The sequence below is a fragment of the Plectropomus leopardus genome, chromosome 8 (genome assembly GCF_008729295.1).
Source record: "Plectropomus leopardus isolate mb chromosome 8, YSFRI_Pleo_2.0, whole genome shotgun sequence".
Classification (NCBI taxonomy): domain Eukaryota; kingdom Metazoa; phylum Chordata; class Actinopteri; order Perciformes; family Serranidae; genus Plectropomus; species Plectropomus leopardus.
This window is the reverse complement of record NC_056470.1, coordinates 5,862,134-5,882,442: the sequence shown is the minus strand read 5'-3', so window position 1 is coordinate 5,882,442 and position 20,309 is coordinate 5,862,134. Positions and strand designations below refer to the sequence as shown.

Genomic DNA, 20,309 nt, shown 5'->3' with positions numbered 1-20,309 from the left:
TTGACCTCTGGTCGAGGTCAAGGGCTACGGCTGGAGGGCTCCAGACGGGGCAAACCCATTGGCTAAGACGTGTCAGTGCTGAAGGAGACAAAGGTCATGGGTTGGAGACGGAAGTGTAATGGATATACAGGGTAACACTTTTACCCCTGTTTTGCATTTGAAAGCAGTGCCTTAACATTCATTAATGTTTAAAACACACTTCAATGTTGCTGAATGGAGATATAAGGCCATATTTAAGTGTTTACTATTAAACTGTGTTTTACTATACTGTTATTCATTTTCTGTTTATATAGTAGCTTCGACAGAGTTAAAAATGTGTGTTTATATTGTGTACACCTACTTTTGGTACATTAACCACATTAGTGCTGAAACGATTAGTTCATTTAATAATAATAATAAAAACTAACTGAAAAACACGCCCACAGCACTATCTGACTGGTTATACGTCATGAGTAATATAGGCCGCCGTGCCACAGACAGGCGAAGGCGAAAGTAGAATGCATCTGTTCAGGTGAGCAAGTGGAGTTGTGAATCAAACAGATGGCAACATTTAATACTGAAGCTGTAATAAACAGCCCGATTATCTACACTGAAGTTTCAACACCAACAATTTTACTGTTAACAGGAGTAGTTACTGGATGTAACTTCAGCTGTTTGAGTAGGAGAACTGCAAGGAGAAGAAGAAGAGTGAGATGGCATCTGGGCGAGGCGAGAGACGTGAATAGATAATCGTACTTAAACAAATGCAGCACAGTGACCATGCAGACATTCCATACACTGGATGTAGAACAAAAGCCTGCAGATGTGCATTTAAACCATATTAGACTCATTTAAATGCTGTCTCTTTGTCACCGTAGAGACTTTAGTCTGCATGACCACATGAAATTTTACCTCGGTCTCACAAAAACTGGTCACATTGGTCACAGTTTACAGCCCTGCCTCTACATGATATCTTAAACAGATGAAAAGAAGTTGACTGAAATACTATTTAGATTCATTATATCAATGCTACAGTGTCATTTATTGAGTTTTGCTTTATAACAATGACTCATCATGATACCTGAAATCAATATCCAGTGCTGGTTTGAGTCACAAAGGTTTCTTTCCTGTTATGGCACTGATGTAGACCTGAAGTAAAGTGAAATTGTGAAGATGCTGTGGCTTTTTCTCCTAAATGTATCAGTTCTGTTAGAAATCCAAGCACCTGCAGCTTTCCTATTTCCTATTACCCATCAAGTCTGACCTCTATATCTTCCAGTGTGACCACAGAGCGGTGCAAAAAAAAAAAAACAGGCTGGGCTCCTTTAATCAATTCTTTGCTCCTGACACTTGGCCTGACAGACTGAATGACCATAACGCCTCACACATGTGTGAAGGCACCTTTTGATGAGCCAATTCAACAGCTTTCCACAGATGTGACTGAATTCAGTCACGCCACAAGCAGGTAAAGTGGATGGATTGTTACTGATTCATTTCACTGCAGGGGGGGTGGTGTGGCACATAAAATGGCATGAAGGTTGCATTTTTGGCTATATATAGACATTTCTCAGTGGCACAAGCTGCACTGGAGAAATAAATAATGTAGATGGTTGAGTTTAGTTTTAATAGAGCCAAAGATCCACTGATTTCTTTTACTCTAACATTATGCTGCATTCCAGACAACTCTTAAGTCGAAATATTTGGACTCCATGAACCCCAGCTTCAGCGGTCTGACATCACACAGCAATGGCAGCGTCCATGGACACCAAGAAGGTGCACATTGTAAATGGTATGTAATCAACTAAAAAGCAATGTATTTGCATGTATTTAATGAAAATAATAGATGTACTATCATATATATATATCATATCATATATCTCCACATATAAAAATGCCGTAAAATAAAATTTGTGCTGTGCTTAGTTTTTCCTCTGTTTCGCTTATATGCGCAAGGAGGTGACCCTGCTCATGGTGCAGCTGTCCATGGACTAGCCACAGAAACACCAGTTTATCATTGTCTGTCATGTTTTTCTTTATGTTTGGTGTTGCGCACCTGGAACACTTGGAAGTCGGAAATTTCAGCTGGGAAATTTCGACCTCTGACTTTGAATGGAACACAGCATTTAATTGAAGTAAAAGGCAGAAGGCTGTAAGTTTATTGGTTTTCCAACAAGATCTTTTCTATCTTTTAGAAACTAAAATCTGAATCTAATGGTGTCCTGCAACACTGATCAACAGGCTGATGGAGCAAGTGATGGTGGAATACCTCACTGAGGTGTTCTGTGCCTCAGTGAAAGTGAAGTGAAGATAGTTTATCGGAGAGAGACAAACAGAGAGAGCGAGAGAAGGAGCTTGCGATTGAGTGCTACCAGCAGAAGCATTGTCCCCTCGCTGAGTGACACACCATCTCTTCCTCCGTGGACACAGACCCTTCTTTGTTTGTTCCCTGGGGCCAAACGAGTTCAAACAGAGGGGAGCGGAGGGGGTGAGGGGGTGGGAGAACAGAGCAGAGAGGAATCTTTGGATGGAGGGATGGCGGGGCAAAAGAAGGAGATGGCAGAGACAGAGACTGATGAAGAGAGACTCTTTTTGCCTGACAGGATGCAGGCCTGTTTGGAAAGATGGCAGGAGGAAAGGCAAAGGGGTGGAGGTAGCCTGTGTGAATGTATGTATGTGTGTGTGTGTGTGACAGAGAGAGCGAGAGAGAAATAGAGAGAGAGAGAGAGAGAGAGAGCGAGGGAGAGGGGGAGTCCATGAGAAGAGAGGGGTGTTCCATGGGAGAAAAAGAGAATTAAGGGGTATTTTCACAGCAGGCTTTGCACGCTTTCCCTGCATCTGTGGTTACGGGTAGCCCATGAAAAGACTGTGTGTGTTTTTGCATGGAGGAGGGAATTCATGCATGCATGCGCTCCCACATGCGTGTCCATGCGCTTGTATATGCGTGTGACCGTCTGCTGTTTTATGTGTGTTTTTATGTACTTACAAACTGGAGGAACACGTGTCCCAGGGCATGATGAGGCTGGGGCTCAGGCTGCAGACAGGCCTCCACTGCAGACAACAACTCTTTGTGCAACTCCAGGATGTCCTCAATATTTGAAAACAGAATCTACAAACAGGAGGAATGATGTAAAGGGAGGGGATACAGAGGAAGGAAGAGATAAAGGGGCAGGGTGGAAGGAAGAAAGGGAAAAAGGCAAGGAAGTCACCAACAGATGGACGGGGATGTGAAGAAAGAAGGCAAATCTGTGATTTATACCATATCTGCTGCTGTATGTTTTTCATTGTCTGTAATTATTACTTTTATGTTTTTTTTAAAATAATTTCTCAATTTCCTTTTTTACATGTTAGAAATAAATAAATCTAATCAAAATCAATTAAATCAAAACCAAATATGTGGAGCCATAATCACAAACATTCAAGAAACAGAAAACTCTCACAAAGCTCTTAACTTAGTTTTAAAGCTTTTAGGAAGGAGTCCTCGCATAGGAGTGACTTAGAAATATTCTAAGAGTAACTCTAAACAAGGACAGGACAGACACTTTATTCTTAAAAAAGAGGTGTGGTGTGGTTGCCAGTTATGACACATTCTTTTAAAACTTGAAACCTAAACAAATAGGTTTAATTTCTTCCAAAAACACAGGGAGAAGCAAAAAGCAACTTGGCCCCAAAATTCAAAAAATTCCCAAAATGTGAAAAAGCTACCGCAAAATTCCCTGAAAATAAGCCAAACGATATTTAAAAAAAAAAAAAAACACACAAAAATGACCTTAAATAAAAGTGATAAAAATTTTAAAAATGTTTTCAGGTTAGATAAATCATTTTTCTGTAAAAATCATTTTAAATATAAAAATGTTACATCTTTCTCTCTTTGTGGGAATAATTCTTATTAATAAAACAAATTTTTGGTAACTTTCTTGTCAACTAATTTCCTGCAATTTGTATAACATTTCTTGTTAGGTTGATCATTGTTTTTTTTTCCTGCTCCTAAAAGTTTTTCAACTTAGAGCTCTTTTGGGGGCTGGGATCCTTTGTAAACAACTTTTATCTTTATCTTTTTCTAGTCTTAATTTTAAGGGGAATTTCGTAAAAATATCATAATTCTACAAATTTTCTTAGAACTTTGTCATGAGAAGAAACTCTTAGTGGTAGGAAGCTTTACGAATACGGCCCCTGAGCATCTCAATATTCAAAAATGTAATTTGAAATAGTGACTAGTAGGCTTTGCAAAAAAAAAAAAAGAATTCAAAAGCCAGTCATACCTTGACATGTTCGGGTGAGAGACACTGTTGGTCATCTGCAGTTTGTCTTATTCTGTGCAAAAATGCCTAAAAAGGAAACAGAAACAAAGCAGGTTTAATAATAAGCACTGTGATTTATTGTTGATAAAGTCAGGGAGGCTGAAGCACTGATGTCTGTAAAAATATATAAGCACAGAGAGTTTTAAGCAGAGAGTCAACAAGATAACGAGACAGTGTTTTTGAAATTAAAAGGAAGTCCAGGTTCCCTCTACTGATTATTTTCTATAATAAGTATGTGTGTGCATGAGGTACATACAGATCCTGTCAGATCACTATGTATGCATGAGCATAAACACATGAGCCTTTGAGCATACGACTGTCACATGCACACTCGCATACTTAACAGAACATTGCATTTCATGGTGCTATGAAGAGACGTGTCACAGTTGTTTCACTATCCCTTGAGTACCACAGAACTTCCCGCTATATGACAAGATATGTTCTTTTTCACCATCTTGTGACACTTAAAGCTCACTGTATGGATCTGCTGCAGTGGAAGCTAATGCACCTGAGCATTCAGCTGTAAGACAGCAAAAATAACTGCTTCACTGTTACAGCGTACACACACCACTTCACCGAAGACAGCCATAATAGGCTCATGTCAAGTTGAGCTTTGCTTGTGTGTGCTGTTGTTGTCCTAGTGTGTGTGTGTGTGTGTGTGTGTGTACATGCCTGCCAATCAGAGTCCTGACTAAGGGGAAAAAAAGAATGGTGAAGAGAAGGGAAGTGAATCTGCAAAGAGTTTCTTTTATTCTCTCTTCCCCAATTCTCCGTCTATCAGCCTGTGTCTGACAGGCTTAACCTGCCTCAGTCTGACTGTCTGCCTCATCTCCAGACGCAATACTGTCTTGAACAGAAAAGGATGGAAAAGATATGAATCCCCAAACCACTAAATAAAACCTCCTTCATTCTGGCAGGCTCTTGCTGTTGTGTCTGCCTGCGTTTCAGCGCCTCAAGACTGAAAACTGATAGCATGCCACGTGGATGACAAAGAGTTCAATGATGAATGTACAACAATGCTGAAATTCAAATATGACTGGATACTGCTATTGCTATAAACCTTTCAGTTGGTTCAAAACTGCCACTTAAAGGTTACAATGATGAAACAAGCAGCAAATTGGTCTGTACAGATACTGCCCGGACATACACAAGAAAATATTATTTGTTCTTGTGGTATCTTGTCTATTTTTTGTGGAAGGGTTTTTTTGGGGGGTTTTGAGATAACCTTTGTCGTAGATTTTCTGCCTCCACTGCAATGAAATGAGTAAATACAGTTTCATTTTTGGAGCTCCCAATGTTGAAAATGACAACCGCAATGTTTCCATTAATAATATCTCAGTAAGAAGCGATATCTGTACCAATGTGACAACTGTTTTTCAGTATCAAGAAATATGTTTGATACCTTACTTTATTTATTAACATGTTTTAAACCCTTTTCACTGCTCAGTGCATCAGAATTAATATAAAATATGAATTAAAGATAAAAATAATGTCTCACAAATTAGATCAGGAAATATCTTATTTAAAAAATTGAGGAATTCTTTATGCTTTTTTGATGCTACATCTTTAGTGAGTACTCAAAAAGTGTAAAAGAAGTATTTCACTTCTGGAAACATGGTCTTTTCGTAAAACTAGTCTGTCTATGCAGAAGAAATATGCAAGTACTTTTGAAATTGGTGCAACAGTACCTTAAAAATAGAAAAATAAGGACTGTGGCATTTCCTTTGCTCAAGAAGTATAAAACCTTCAACTACCAGAATGCACTGCACTGGACCAATAAACACTCCTGCTCATGGGTGACTTAATGTGAACTTTAACATGATGGCAGTTGGCTGGTAACAAACACTTTCATATTACAGTTACAGCTAAAGCATGTTTCTAAAAACATTTAAGGCAAGAAGTAGGCAGTGCAGAGACAGAATCTTGGTTTATATTTGATCAGCAATACTTAGTTTTAATGTTTGAGCTCAGTTCTTTCAGCCAAAGTTTACACTGTGCAGGAAGCAGTATGGCGCCCACTTCCTGTTCACAAACTCTTGCTACTACAGCTTAACATGGCACTAAAATATGTTTCTGAAAACATTTTAAGGCGAGAAATAGGCAGTGCACTACCAGAATCTTGGTTTACATTCAGTCAACACTGCCTCGATTTACCTTTTGATCAGAGTTTGGTCTGAGATTGAGAGAGAAAAAAGGGGCAAGTCTGTCTCTTAATGCATTTCTATATTCTTTGTGTCTGCGGCATGGGTTTGCGCAATACAAAAATGCTAAAGTACAGCCTGTATTTTCGAGCAACAGGCCAAGGGATAGTGAAACTTTGCAGAGTGACTTTTTTACCATCATCAGGTGGTGTTTCACTGTGGGGAAAGAAGGGAGACTGTGGCACTGGTTGGATGGAGGTGAGTTTACTACAGTTCATTTACACATATTGCTAACATTATTAGAATAAAAGGCTGGTTAAAAAAAATGACAAAGTATCTACACGATTTGACATCCAGTCTAAATATACTAAATATACTAAAGAAATAGTTCCTATGAAAATGTTTGGCACTATGTTCTGTGGATTATCAAGAACAACCCAAAATGTTGACTAGATGCCACAAAATGCAAGTAAGAAAATATGTTTTTTGTACTTAGGGTGAACCAGCACCATAAAGAAAACCTTTGCATGCTCTATACACTCACACACATCATCAGCCAACTGCACGTATTACTTACAGTAAGTCGCTTGCCTATAATGAAAGACTGACACTTGTAATCACACATTTGCTCTAAAGATAGAAGCCAGCCAACCAAGCAGCAGGCAGTAATCATATCATTTCCTCAGAGGCCGAACACTTTGGGAGGATTGTCTCCCAATTTTTTTTCCCCTCTTTACTGGCTTCTGCGTAGGTTGTACCAAAATAGAAAGCAAAGATCCTTAGCATGGAGCTGCGACCTCGCTAATTAAGATCAGTATTAAAGGGAAGCAGTAGTTGTTGTGTTCATGACTGGTTTTGGGAGGGAGCTGATTGTGCTTGAGGCGTACGCTAATTAAATCTCCCATATGGCAACTTGTACCATGTCCACACTGAAGGAGTCACTCATGTGAGATATTGCTCTCTGGCTGGCAAGGAAGACAAGAAGCGGCAGGAAACGAGGCTTTTCCTCAGTTGCTCTCAGATAGAGGAGAGCAGGGTGAAGGCTGGGAGGGTGCAGGATGGAGCAAAGGGGGCAAAAACAAAAAAGGGGTAAGGGACAATGGTGGAACAGACGTAAAAACTAAAATACACAGACTTTGGAGTTCTTATTGACATCCACCATCCAGGCAGGATTCACTCTTCAAACAAAATGTGCCACACAGATGTGGTGACAGGAGGATCAGCAGGGAGGATGGAGGGAAGGAGCAACAAAGAGATCCTTTCAGTCCAGGTCTCGCTCCAACAAGGCCATTCTCACTCAGGACTGTATTGGCTGTCTTCATTGTTCCATCACAAAGCACACAGGTTTATTTGCGGGAAAAAACTGGAAGCTTTCTCTGTTCACCAACATGACTGAAACACCAGCTTCAGTAGAGCCGCAGCAGACAACAGAACTGAGCATAAACTGGGCATGCACACCAAGCGTGTCTGAGTTTACTCAAACAGAATTTTTACAGTCTGGACTGTGAAAATATTGAGAGCGTGATCAGAATCAACAACAGGAAGTGGCCCCAAACGAAGGTATTATGGGTATAATTGGAAGGATGTTGACATCTGATGGACAGCAATTCAGTGTGCTCAGAAAGCCAAGCATCATAATTGGGCAAACTGAGGTCTGGACTGATTTTCATACTCTGCTATTTCTTGAGCCCTTAACAATAATGACAGCCAGTGAAAGAAACTCCCTGGCAAGAGAACAGATAAGTCAGTCATACTTAGTAGAAGCTATGGAGACTGGAATCTGATTTGTTTTGACTTCTTCCACAGCTATCCGTAACTTTGTAACATGACAGGTTACCAACACTCAGGAGCCTCTTTCATACCGCCTCTGCAAGGCAGGAATATCACGCCATTGTGACGCATCCCTGTTCTGTATAAAACGTTCGATCGCAGAATGGGGGGACAGAGTGGTATCACCTCTGAGCTGCCAACAGAGGTAGTAACACCCCTGAAATGAGGTCTGTGTAAAAGGTAAAGCTGGAAAGATGTGACCATGGGCGGCACAAGTGTAATGTTTTGATGATGTCTTTATGCGTGCGGCCCAGTGCAAGAGATTTAGAAAGCAGCTGTTAGCATAGCGGCTAATTCAAAAAAGAGTAACGGTAGCCATAAATGTTTTTGCAAATTGGAAAAACAATGAGGTTCGGGAGCCCCTTAGCCTTCAAGCACAGGACGAGCTTAGCGGCCATATAACAGAGAAGATAAATGATTGTGATTAAGATGTCATGCCTTTGTTATTGTTTAAAAATTGCTGCCGATGGGTATGTTATACGTCACACCAGAGGCGGACGCTCGTGTGTTAAACGGCACACACACAAGTCATGCCCTTTGATCAAGGGATTTAGCAATGCAGTGTGTAATCACATACTGGAGCAAAATGCTGCTGCTATCGGTTGGTTCTGTGTAAAAGTGCTTGATACAGCCCCTGTACTTTTACACAGAACCAGGCTGCATCATTTCTCTCCAGAGTTTGACTTTAGACAGCATGCTGGCATCACAGAACCAAAAGAGGTATGACGTGTATGACATTTACAACAACAGCATCAGCCTCTAGTGGGACATATAACATATACATCAGGAGCGCTTCATAAACAATAACATTGGCAGCTGCCATTCTTGTTTGAGTTAGCTGCTATCTGCTAGTAGCTGCATTTCAAATCTCCTGCAGTGGGTAGCATACATAACTCTTCTAAACGTCACACCGACCTGCCCATGGTCTTAACCTACCAGCTGTCCTGTTTATGCAGACACCATTTCTGCAATGTTATTACTTCCCATGGCAGCTAAAAGACAAGACAACACCTTATATACTAAATAGCGAGGCAGCATAATGGCATGATATTCCCGCCTTGAAGAGGTAGTGCAAAAGGGAGATATAAAGAGAGGCTAGCAGTTAGCAGTAACTCAAAAAAAGAATTCTAGTCCCCAAAAATGTCCCCATTTGGGCACACAATGAAGTCTTTGAGGTCTTTACTCTTCGAGCAGAGGACAAGATCAACCACCATAAAACAGGGACTGTAAATGAGTGTCATTGCCATTGTTGTTGTATAAATAGCGCTGCCCAATGCATATATCATATGTCACACTAGACACCAGCGCTTTTGTGTAACACACCATTGATATTTTGCTTCTTGAGCGCCAGCATGCTATCTAAAATCACATACTAGGGCAGTAATATGCATGATTTTTTAGGTTCTGTATAAAAAAGCAAAGGCAGCATAATGAAGGATCTTCGTCCCAGGAGTACTGTGGGATCCCTGTGTAATAAGAGCTGCAGACAAGCTACACGTAACTCCATGTGACTTTTGTCAACATGTGCAGATTGTCTCCATAATCAGTCAGTGTGAATGCAATGCCAACAGAGTCAATAATTCCCACTTTGGTTTGGATAACGGAAAAAGAAGCAGATGTGATTGCACCCTCAGATAACCTTCAGCATATTACAAGTCATGCATCATTTGCATGGGGAGGACAATATTACCTCAGAGCACAACAGGCACACGCACACACGCACAAACACACATACACACCGTCATTAAGATATGAGATGAATACTGAAAGAGCCATCCTCTCCAAAGCTAAGCCAGTTGTTATTGGAATAAAATCAATCATGATAAACAAACACAGTAGTCTTGACGAAAACTGCAACTCGACCCACTGAACACAGCGGTTGATCTCATTACTTTTTAATCAACATGCTGAGAGGCAGCAGGACGCGCCCGACGGTCCTTGTTTACTTTCAGATCTCCGTCTCAGGTAACCCGGCTGCCTCTTTTCTGACATCAGCACATCGTCATCAGTGAGCCGAGGCTGCACAATCATGTTAAATGAAGGATCAGACATTGATGAGTAATAACAATAACTCTATGTCTATGTTGATTAAGATGGATAGATTTTTCTTTCTGTTACCGTGTGACATGGGATTTAGCCACAGGTCAACTCTTGACCCACACTGGCTGTGAATTTGATGGAGTTGAACTTGAGGATACCAAAAACTAATTATCCTTAAACCGTTAACACTATACCCTCTCTTGCACAGGTTTGCAGCTTTCAGCAAATTGCGATGCCTACTTACTCTCCAATACCTAAAAATAGGGATGATATCAATCAATGTGGTAATAATAGTTGGTCAGATGGGACACAAATTCATTTCTTGATACCCCTGCACTCAGAGGGAGGGGGGCTGAGGGCTGAGGGGGGGCTCAGCTGCTGCATGGAGCACAACAGAGATATTGCACGCGATGGTCTCATGCCGCAGGGGTGATAGGCTTTTAGGAGAAGCTGCTCATGATGCAATCCCACAGGACACTAGAAACACAACCATGGAGCTTCTTGGTAGACCACAAAGTAGCTGCCAAGTATGACACTAATGCAGAATTATACCACTAATATTTCAGTAAGGTTAAGAGAGAGAAGTCAACAAAAAGGGAGCAGTTGAAAGTCAAACTAATAACATCCAATTCACTTATTAGAAAAGGGAAAATAAAATGCCATCATTAAAAAAAAATAGATTTTTTTACCCATGAATAGTGTATACGTTAGTCCTGTGCCTACTCTATAAAACTTGAAAGTTACATCATTATGGATGGACAGCATTATAATCTTGAACATTTTGCTAAATTATTTCAATTATCATAATTATTTCTCTAGGTTTCAGGAGACAGAATTATATCACTCTTACATTTCACTTATGTATGTTCACCTTTGAAACAATGTACAGATAAAGACTTGTTTTAACAATCTTATTCATGTTCCTTAATGTGCAACCAAGAACATTTTCACATTCAGACCTGTGTATGTTCCTCATTGAACAAAACCACTTGCCAGCACTCTGTCACTCGTCTTTTTAGCAGACAGCCCTTTAAATTTCTACACTGCATTCATGCAATCATTGCAGCACTGACAACACTGTCAGGAAGCAATACTGTATTTAGTTATGGCCATGACAATAAAACTATTTGATTTTTTTCTGTTGCTCAATAACTCTTCTACAAAGAACATTTCCTCCTTATTCGCTCTCAAAATCAAATCTATTCATACCTACAGTAAAGCACTATTAGGCCTGAATCCTGAAAACAATAAGCATGTATCAGCAAAATATCAGCTGTTCTTTACAGATGAGGGTCCTGGCCTTAAGCGTGAGATATACAGATATCTTTAAAGCAGGAAAAAAGTGAGACATTTAAAAGGCTGAGTGATCTAATTCAAACTGCAAAGAGCAGCCCTACGTGATCCTGTGTTTCCACTAGAAACAAGTCTATGTGCTTTGTATAACATATTGGCTTTCTGTTAGCATTTTCACAACCCCACACCCTTTCCTCTGCCCTCAATTACAGACTGTTATACAGGGATGTTTTCACACTTGAGCCTACAAGAGGTTTTTCTTGACATCACTGTCTGTCCTAAGAGGCAGGTAAGTTTCCTTAAGTGTGAATTAACCTTCTATTAAAGACAGGCACAGGTCAGAAAAGCGCTGTCAAGTCCACAACAAATGTGAAAGCCAAGTTTTAGGGCTGATAACTGCCAGCACTTTACCTCCTTGTATGAGTGAATGCAAAGAGCCCAGCACAAAATACTTGTCTGGTGGAAGATGCTGCTTAAACACAAATTGAACACAATTTGAGTTTTTAATTAAACACAAATAAAATTAAAATAAAAAGTTACAAGAGTGCCTTTGTATATAAATAGCTTTTAAAAAGTGACTTATAGATATATGTGTGTACAGGCCACAAACCCCTGTGAAAGCACATATAAAATTGTATTTTTTAAGACGTTAGACATAACTGATCCAATGTGCATCAAAAGAAGCACATTGGATGGTACAGTTTTGTCATGGAGGCATGTTGCACAATGTATCCTCACTTTCAAAGGATTACCATGCAAAAGCAGACATCACTCTTCCTCACAAATTTCTAAAGAAACGCCTGAGTCCGCACTCAAGTGAACCGAGTTTGACACTGCCATTACATCAGTCCACATAAAAGCTGAATGGCTGACAGAGGATCCCACCAAGCTGAGTCACTGTCCACTTTAATGCAACAACTTATGTGCAAGAAAAAGTGAGGACAAGTTCAAAAAAACCCAAACTGCAACAGAAGACACACGCAATGCCTCTGTCTGTCCGTGTCTTTGTGCGTGTGGCACGCCAACAGGAAGTGAAAACAGAGCAATCACACTGAACAAAGGCCAACACTTTTTTAGACAACCAAATCATTGACAAGAATTTAGTTTCTTTTCAAGCAGATAGGCAGTGGTTCAACACAGCGGGGAAGGAAGATAAACAGTCTGCAGAATGAAGCAGTGCCTCTCGACACAAAAGCAGCAGATGTTGTTTCTGAACAGGAAGTGTGACTTTTGTACAAAGGAAGTATATGACATGTTTGACTGGTTGTTCACTCAAATGTGGTCTAAGTAAAGTTTGACAGTGTTGCGCTGGCGGGCAACCAATCAAACTGTTAAAAACAAATAAATCACACTATGCTCTACACACATGAAGAGAATTAAATTATGGACTTTAACCTTAACTTTGTGGCACAACGGCTGCACTGTTATTTCACTATGATGTTTTAAGGCACCGACAATGACAAAATGACAAGTGGAAGATCATGATACTTATTGCAATGGATTGAAAGGCGCAAACAGAAATGCAGAACCACTATCTTTATGATTCAATTGCCACCCATCATAGTAGCTGGCAGGCTGAAAACAAACATGTCTAACCCAACATCCACCTGCCACCCAAGACAGTACGATCACACCAGTAACTGGTATTGTGTCATATGAGACATCAGGTAATCATCTCATATGACAAACAGCCAAGTTGTGGACAGACTTGGGTTGGGGGGGTTTCCCTAAATGTTGAGGTTTATCAGAGCGAAGAGGGGCCAGACAGTAAGGTGTGAAGATACAGATGGTCCATATGCTGGTGCGGGTTCAGTGTCCGCTCCACTGCTCAGTGAGTAAAGGGCCTGCTGCCTGCACGTCTGCCCTGTCTGCTTCTTAACAGATCTTTGTACCTGCAGCAAAGCCAACTACAAAACACAGCCCAACAATAGCTTCATATTGTTGAGTAGGGCTCCAAAAACCATGGTTTTTCAAGTCTGATACCGATATTGATTATTAGTTCTTAATAAGTCCAATATTTGGAACAGCTATGCATTTACAGTAAGAATGAATTTGTCATATAACAAACTCCAACACAAAACTTTGTTTAAATGCCTTTAGCAAATGTTTAATCAAACTGACCCTTTTAACATCATACACAGCAAGTTCCCTGCAAATGTTTTTAATAAAGTTCAGTGAAAATTTTAATAAAAAATGAATGAATAAAATTAGCGCCCTGAGGTTTTAGAAAGTAAACGTTTCTCCCATGCTGACACTTTCTTTGCATGCACTGCATACTGTCTTCCCTGGTGTTGGCTGAGTGTAATATGCACACCTTTTCATTATTACATTTTATTGGCGATCATTAAAATAAAACACCAATACAGATAATCAGAAAAATGCCAAATATCGTCCCCAATAACCAGCCAATAATCTGTTGACTCCTGTTGAGTCAATGTCCTCACTTCAGACATTGACATTAGGTCAGTGTGCTCACTTCAGTGTTGAATCCTTTTAATCGGCTTCACAAAAGTAAAAACAAAAATACAAATAAACACCATGCAAAGTTCATCGAGCTATGAAACAAGAAGAAGCATTATGTATGTCTACACCTTCTTAGTGTCAAATCTTTTTTTTAAAGATTGCTTTGGGGGATTTTTTCTGCCTTTCGTTGATAGGTTTGGTTAGGCGTGAGGGGATGACGTGCAGCAAAGGGCCACAGGTTGGAGTTAAACCCCCAGCCACTGTGGCCAGGAGTCAGCCTTTGTATATGGGCCGCCCCCTCTACCGTGTGAGCTACTGGGCACCCCGTAGTGTCAAATCTTAACAATTAAGACTTATTTCCTAACACAAGAAACTCTATATAGTCATAAGTACAATAGGAAAATTACTAGGGAGAAGTAGAAAATTGTAGGTCAAGTTGCAACACCAGAGCAACATCAGTCAGGCGTACAGTCACAGGTTTGAAGCTGGTGGAGCTGCTGTCACACTGCTGGCAGGGGATGTGGCCTCGAGGGTCACTCAGTCAGATGCAGAGGATCCTTTTAATTTGTATGTTTACCTTCAGCAAAGGTTATCCACATTACACAGAGATTAATAGGAAGATGAAACCCAGTAGCCTATATAAATAAAGAGATTTTTTGTCCAGATATAGATAGATTTGTCTACATACTGCTCAGTGACCTACTAGATGGCCGTAGACCCTGTATATCAAGAAGCCAATACTATAATTTGACTCAGATGAAACATTAGCCCCTTTTACACTACCTGTTAAAGGCAGGGATGTTGCACTGTTATTCTGTTTTGTATAAAAGGTGTGATTTTGGAATGGAAGGACATTGTTATCTCACCTTTGCGCCTCCTGCAAAGGTAGTAACAGAGCCGAATTGATGTCTTTTGAAAAAGTGCGAGGCAGCAGGATGAGGCGAGTGTGACTTTTGGGCGATGTGCTACGTGTGCGACCCACCACCGGGAGATTTAAAAAGCAGCTGACAGCAGTTAGCAGCTAACTCAACAAAGAACAGCAAACAAAAATGTCTGCAAATTAGGAAACAAAGATGTCCAGGAGAACCTTACCCTCGAAACAGAGGATGAGATCAACCACCATATAACACTGAGTATATGAATGTAATTCTCATGCTATGCCATTGTTATTGTTTAAAAAGTGCTGTCCAACGCTTATGTTATGTCACACTAAAGGCTGACGCTGTTGTGTTACACCACTGGCATGCTATCTAAAATAACACTCTTGGGAGGGATTATGCCGGCTTTGATTGGTTTTGTATGAAAATGAAAAGGCGAAATAATGTGGGGTCTTTGTCACAGCAGTATTGTGTGATTTACTTTATATCATTCCACTCATGTTAATGAAGTCAATTATGTCAAATATTTCTTTGACCATTTCTTTGATGGAACAAATCATTTTATAGAGTAGCCTCATTAAGTATTAATCGGGGTATTAGCGTAGCAGTCTGAGCCAATGAGATTGCACCATCCTAGGCACATCATTGCTTTAATTTTTAAATATCAAGCCTGATTATCGTCTATGGGAGCAGAGAGTTCTCTCGTTCTAGCAGCTCCTCCATAATTAGACTAAAGATGGTGTTAATGAGGACAAAACTTGGGCCATTTTTCGGATTGCCCGTGGCTACATCAGCATTCAGCAACAATGCTGGGCCATCTCGCTCAATTCAGATATCTCACAAGAGACCCCGTATATCAAGCACAAGCGCTAACACTTGTCAGGGGTTTTTCCAGCAGGCCCTGAGAGCCCCTTTTCAATTTGCTGCGGTTCCCACACCTACTGAAACAACCCTCAAACAGAATCACAGATCCACAGATTCAGGACTTTTCTATGCAAGTTCTCAGGTCACCAGCCTCAAACTCTCTACCCCTCCTTATCCCAGAGAAAACAACAACAAGCTTAAAACAATGCATCCATTAAGGGTCTCTCTTTTTGGGGAGACGATTGGGGTGGCCAGCCACAAAGGGGGACAGGGCAGTTTTGGAGAGGGAATGGGGGCCATTTTGGGGTCGACATGGCATGAAATTGAATAAATAAATGAAGAAATCCCTTCTTTGTGAACTGAGTGCAGCGGAGCCAGAGAATGGCCCGTGGCGTTGCCACAATGAGGGACCCCAGCAAACCTTAGCAGACTACTTTCTCTCTGAAGCCGTAATTCACATCTCTCCCCAACCCTCCAAAAACTCCCTCAGCTCCCCTTCAGTCGCCAACCAGTCCCTCGCTGTCTTCCAAGAGAAACCCTTTTTGGCAGAGCCAATCACCAAAACACAAAGTCTTCTTTGAGCCTTGTCCAGGTTTTTTTCTCCAACTCTCACTCACTTCCGCTTTGAAGGACTTTAAACTTCAGGGCTCTTTGAGTGGCTCACATGGGCGGAAACTAAACACTACAGGGGGATGAGACAGTGCCTCGACCATAGAGAACAGACAGTCAGCACTGGACCAGAGACTTCCTGTTTAAGACTGCCTACTCATCAAGTCCTCATCAGCTCTGTTGCTTTCATGAATGTATGATGCACATTAACATGTGACATACAAATTTTCAATAACACTTGTGGTGTAAAATCTCAAAATGGATCTGGCTTAGCAAGATTTCTAAGTCCATCAAAATGAAGCTTTCAAAGGGTGGCACTGCTGCAGACATTTAAATCTTCTGAGCGTGTCAAGTTTTTATAGGAAAAGCTGGCACGAAGCATTAAAAACAGAGGAGGTGCCACCTCATTTATCGAGATGCTCCCACTTTTACAGCAGCTGCACCAAAGTAATGTGTTATAAATATCCTTTGGATGTCTCCATTTTTCAGGTTGTTAGGCAGCTTCTGTCACACAATTATAGACTCACTCTTAATCTGTCACTTATCACACATAAGTAAGAACAAAAGAAAGTAAAGCACTCAAAACTCAACTCATTCTCACATACTCTCCTTGTGATAACACAAATGTAAATAGCTTGTGCATATTTTGCTGGAAGACATGTCTAAATCATTTTTACACTGAGGGCCCAATTTCAACAATCTATAGTGTACGGCCCAAAGTGCATAGTACAAGTGCATTTAAGATGTGTCCAAGTCTACTTTTGCTTGTTAAACAGCGCATAATCACGACTCAAAGTGAAGCACAAGGGGCAAAGGGGCCCTATTTAGTCAACTAGGTGTATTTTGGGCATAACAATCAGAGTGTCATCTTGCATTCCCTATTAAAGCCAGGTAAGCCTGCATCTGCAGTATTGCTATGTATGTGGTGATTCAGCAAATTGGAGAAGTATGAGCAGTGATGTCACGTCAATAAATTTAAGCAGCACAACTAAAAACTATGGTTATAAACTGGGAAGAGGAAACAGAAGTTCTGAAATAATAAATGAAGTTATGCTGCTGCTCGTGTTTAAATGCACATAGAATTTCTCTTGATGGGGAGGCAGACAGCAGCTCTGCTCTGCTCTCTGCTATGTTCACATTTTTGAAAATTCAATCAATATTTTCCACATTAATGACGTATTATTTCACCAACCAGCAACCTATCCCAGTTGTCCTGTGTGTGACAAGCAGAATACACAAGTTGTGAACCTGTCTATGTAGGCACATCTCACTATCTAAAGAATGCACCCTTTAAAAAGTAACTCCGCCATTTTGACTTAAAACCAGTTTTTGTTGGTCAATTGCACAAGTGCTTTCTGCTGCCTAAAAAATGGCGACACAATGCATCTGTGGGCACCTCATTTTAAGACATACATATGCACACAGATGGGTGTTAGTGCATTTCCCCTTCTCTTGCCGTGAAATTACAACGGCCTTGGTCTGAAACTAGCAATGGCAGTTGCGCTGTGCTGTGAATCCTGAATGTAAAATAGCCAACTATTCAGACTTGCATATCTGCTTAACACTGTAAACTGGTCAAAGTGATCTTACTGTGATATGATTATTTATATTAAACTTTGATGCTGAAATCACATACTCCCTTCACAGGGAAGGTTCAGCTTTCATCATGGCTAAATAATAACCTAATTTCACCTCAATCAGTGCTTGACACTTAGCCCAGGTTTGTCTATGGGTCCTTTTTCTGAGTGGCTTTCCTGTTGAGGGGGGACATGTGGTGATCAGGAGGAAACATCATGGACCAGATTGCAGAGGCCATCTGGACATTTGGATGCAAGTTTGGACTGGATCAGAGTGTGGCGAGTCTGGTGTTGAGTGAGCCATCAGAGACATGTGACGCTTCTGACAGATCAAAGAGCAGCTACAGAAAAAGATGTAGCACAGCTGATCATTTAAGTTACAAACTTTTAAGTTACTTTTATTTTCCATATTACCTGTACACATGTGTGTTGCAGATCAAAAGAACATGTGATTGCTTTTATATATGTGACATAACCGAGCAAAACCACACTAAAAATGCCACACCTGGCATTCAGCTGGGCAGACATAAACAGTCATGGGCACAGACAGACAGAAAATGGTGGTAAAAGCCAAATTAGTGTGCCATACTGCACAATGATGGTCATTTGGTGAAGCAGGGGGGAAGATCATAGTGAACACCCACAAGATTTGACTCAAACAGTATTTAGCAACCCAATGGAGAACAGTAATTAATGGACACAGAGACAGCAGTTAGTTAGAGCCCTCACTGTCTGAATTTGTCACATTCAAGCTCTGAAAACACTGATGCAGCTGACCAACATTATATCTCAACTTCTCGTTGAGCCACAAAGGCGACTAACACTTGCTTTAGTTTCCCCTTCTGAAAGTGCTTCTTCAAGGATCCTTTTGATTCACAATATTTAGTGCGAGCAAAAGTACAGCAGAGAGATAAGACAATGTAGGAATTCGAATTCTTAGACCAATTCACATGTAATCACATGATGCAAAGAGACGTCCAGTCCTGGTAAAATCCCCATTAAAACAAGGGCTCCATTCACTCACAAGTTGTTTTCTTCTGTTACGTATCTCTCCTGTAAAGGGTCATGTAAAAACACAGCTGAGGGGCAAAAATCCCCAAAAAACTTGGGTGTTGTAGTTTGACATGTCAAAACATAATATTGTTTCCTAAAAGGTTTCCTGTCAGCATGTGCGAACATAATCATCACAGTAACAGCTCAAGCATGTATGACTCAAGCCTTTAATGCCATGCTAGTTGGCAAAAATGTCATCATATTGAACAAACGCCAAAATGAAAACCCTTCGGCAACCAGGCCCAAGAATGTGTCATCAGCTGTCCCGAACTGTTAGAATAACATTGTCAGTGTCCATTTTAACTTGTGGGGTTAAATAACATAAACAGGCAAAGATCTCCACTACATGTTGACAACTTGCAAAATTTTTAACAAAGTTACAAGAAAATTACAGCATACGCCTTCCTTGTTTTAGCTGTTCATTGTTGTGACAATTAGCTTGAAAAGTGAATCCAGCAGTGTTCTTCTTCCCTGCATCTTCCCACCATCTTTACAGCGTTTTACCACTCACTCAGGCTGTCACACATAACACGCTCCACTGGCATTCTTACGCTGAACATCATTACACACACTTTTCATTCAGCTTTGTCAAAACACATATATACCAGCAGTCTTTCAGAGAAGGTGAAAATGCTGAATTGAGTCTGTCATTGAGAGTAGACCTGAGCCTGCAAACTAAAAATAATGGACATAATAGAACAGAATGAGCTACAGAAGAGGCAGGATTTACAGGGACATCCCCCACCTGTGCACACATCTCACAAAATTAAGATTCTCACATCCAGTTTAGCAATTCAACTAATAATTATTCTCATTGTCGATTAATCTGTCGATTATTTTCTGGATTCATCCTTCAGTTGTTTGGTCAATAAAATAGATTAAATGGGGAAAAATATAAATCAGTGTTTCCCAAAGCCCAAGATGGCATCCTAAAGCTGCTTTTCTTTAAAATTTTTTTTTTAAAAAAACCAATAAAACTGAACATTTTTTTATCAAATTTCTTGGCAATTAATTTAATAGACGTTTTCATTACTGATTAATCTACAGATTCTTGAAAAGTCAGAAAATAGTGAAAAATGTCAGTCCCACTTCATCAGAGTCCAGGGTGATGTCTTTAAATGTCTTGTTTTTTAGTCTAAAACCCCAAAATGTTCAGCTGAAGACTACATATAACAGAAAAGCAGGGAATCTCCATATTTGACAAGATGAAAACAGCATTTTCTGACAATTTTGCATGGAAACTCACGATTAACTGGTGATCGAAATAGTTGGTGATTATTTTTC

The 20,309-nt window shown here is 40.4% G+C and overlaps 1 protein-coding gene across 1 annotated transcript in view; it reads right to left on the bottom strand.

The window, feature by feature from the left end:
- prex1 (phosphatidylinositol-3,4,5-trisphosphate-dependent Rac exchange factor 1) overlaps nt 1–20,309 on the bottom strand; it is a 113,312-nt gene that overhangs the window by 84,491 nt on the left and 8,512 nt on the right. Inside the window, 2 exon segments of the mRNA XM_042492200.1 lie at nt 2,963–3,085; nt 4,239–4,304. Coding sequence (XP_042348134.1) covers nt 2,963–3,085; nt 4,239–4,304 — 189 coding nt within the window.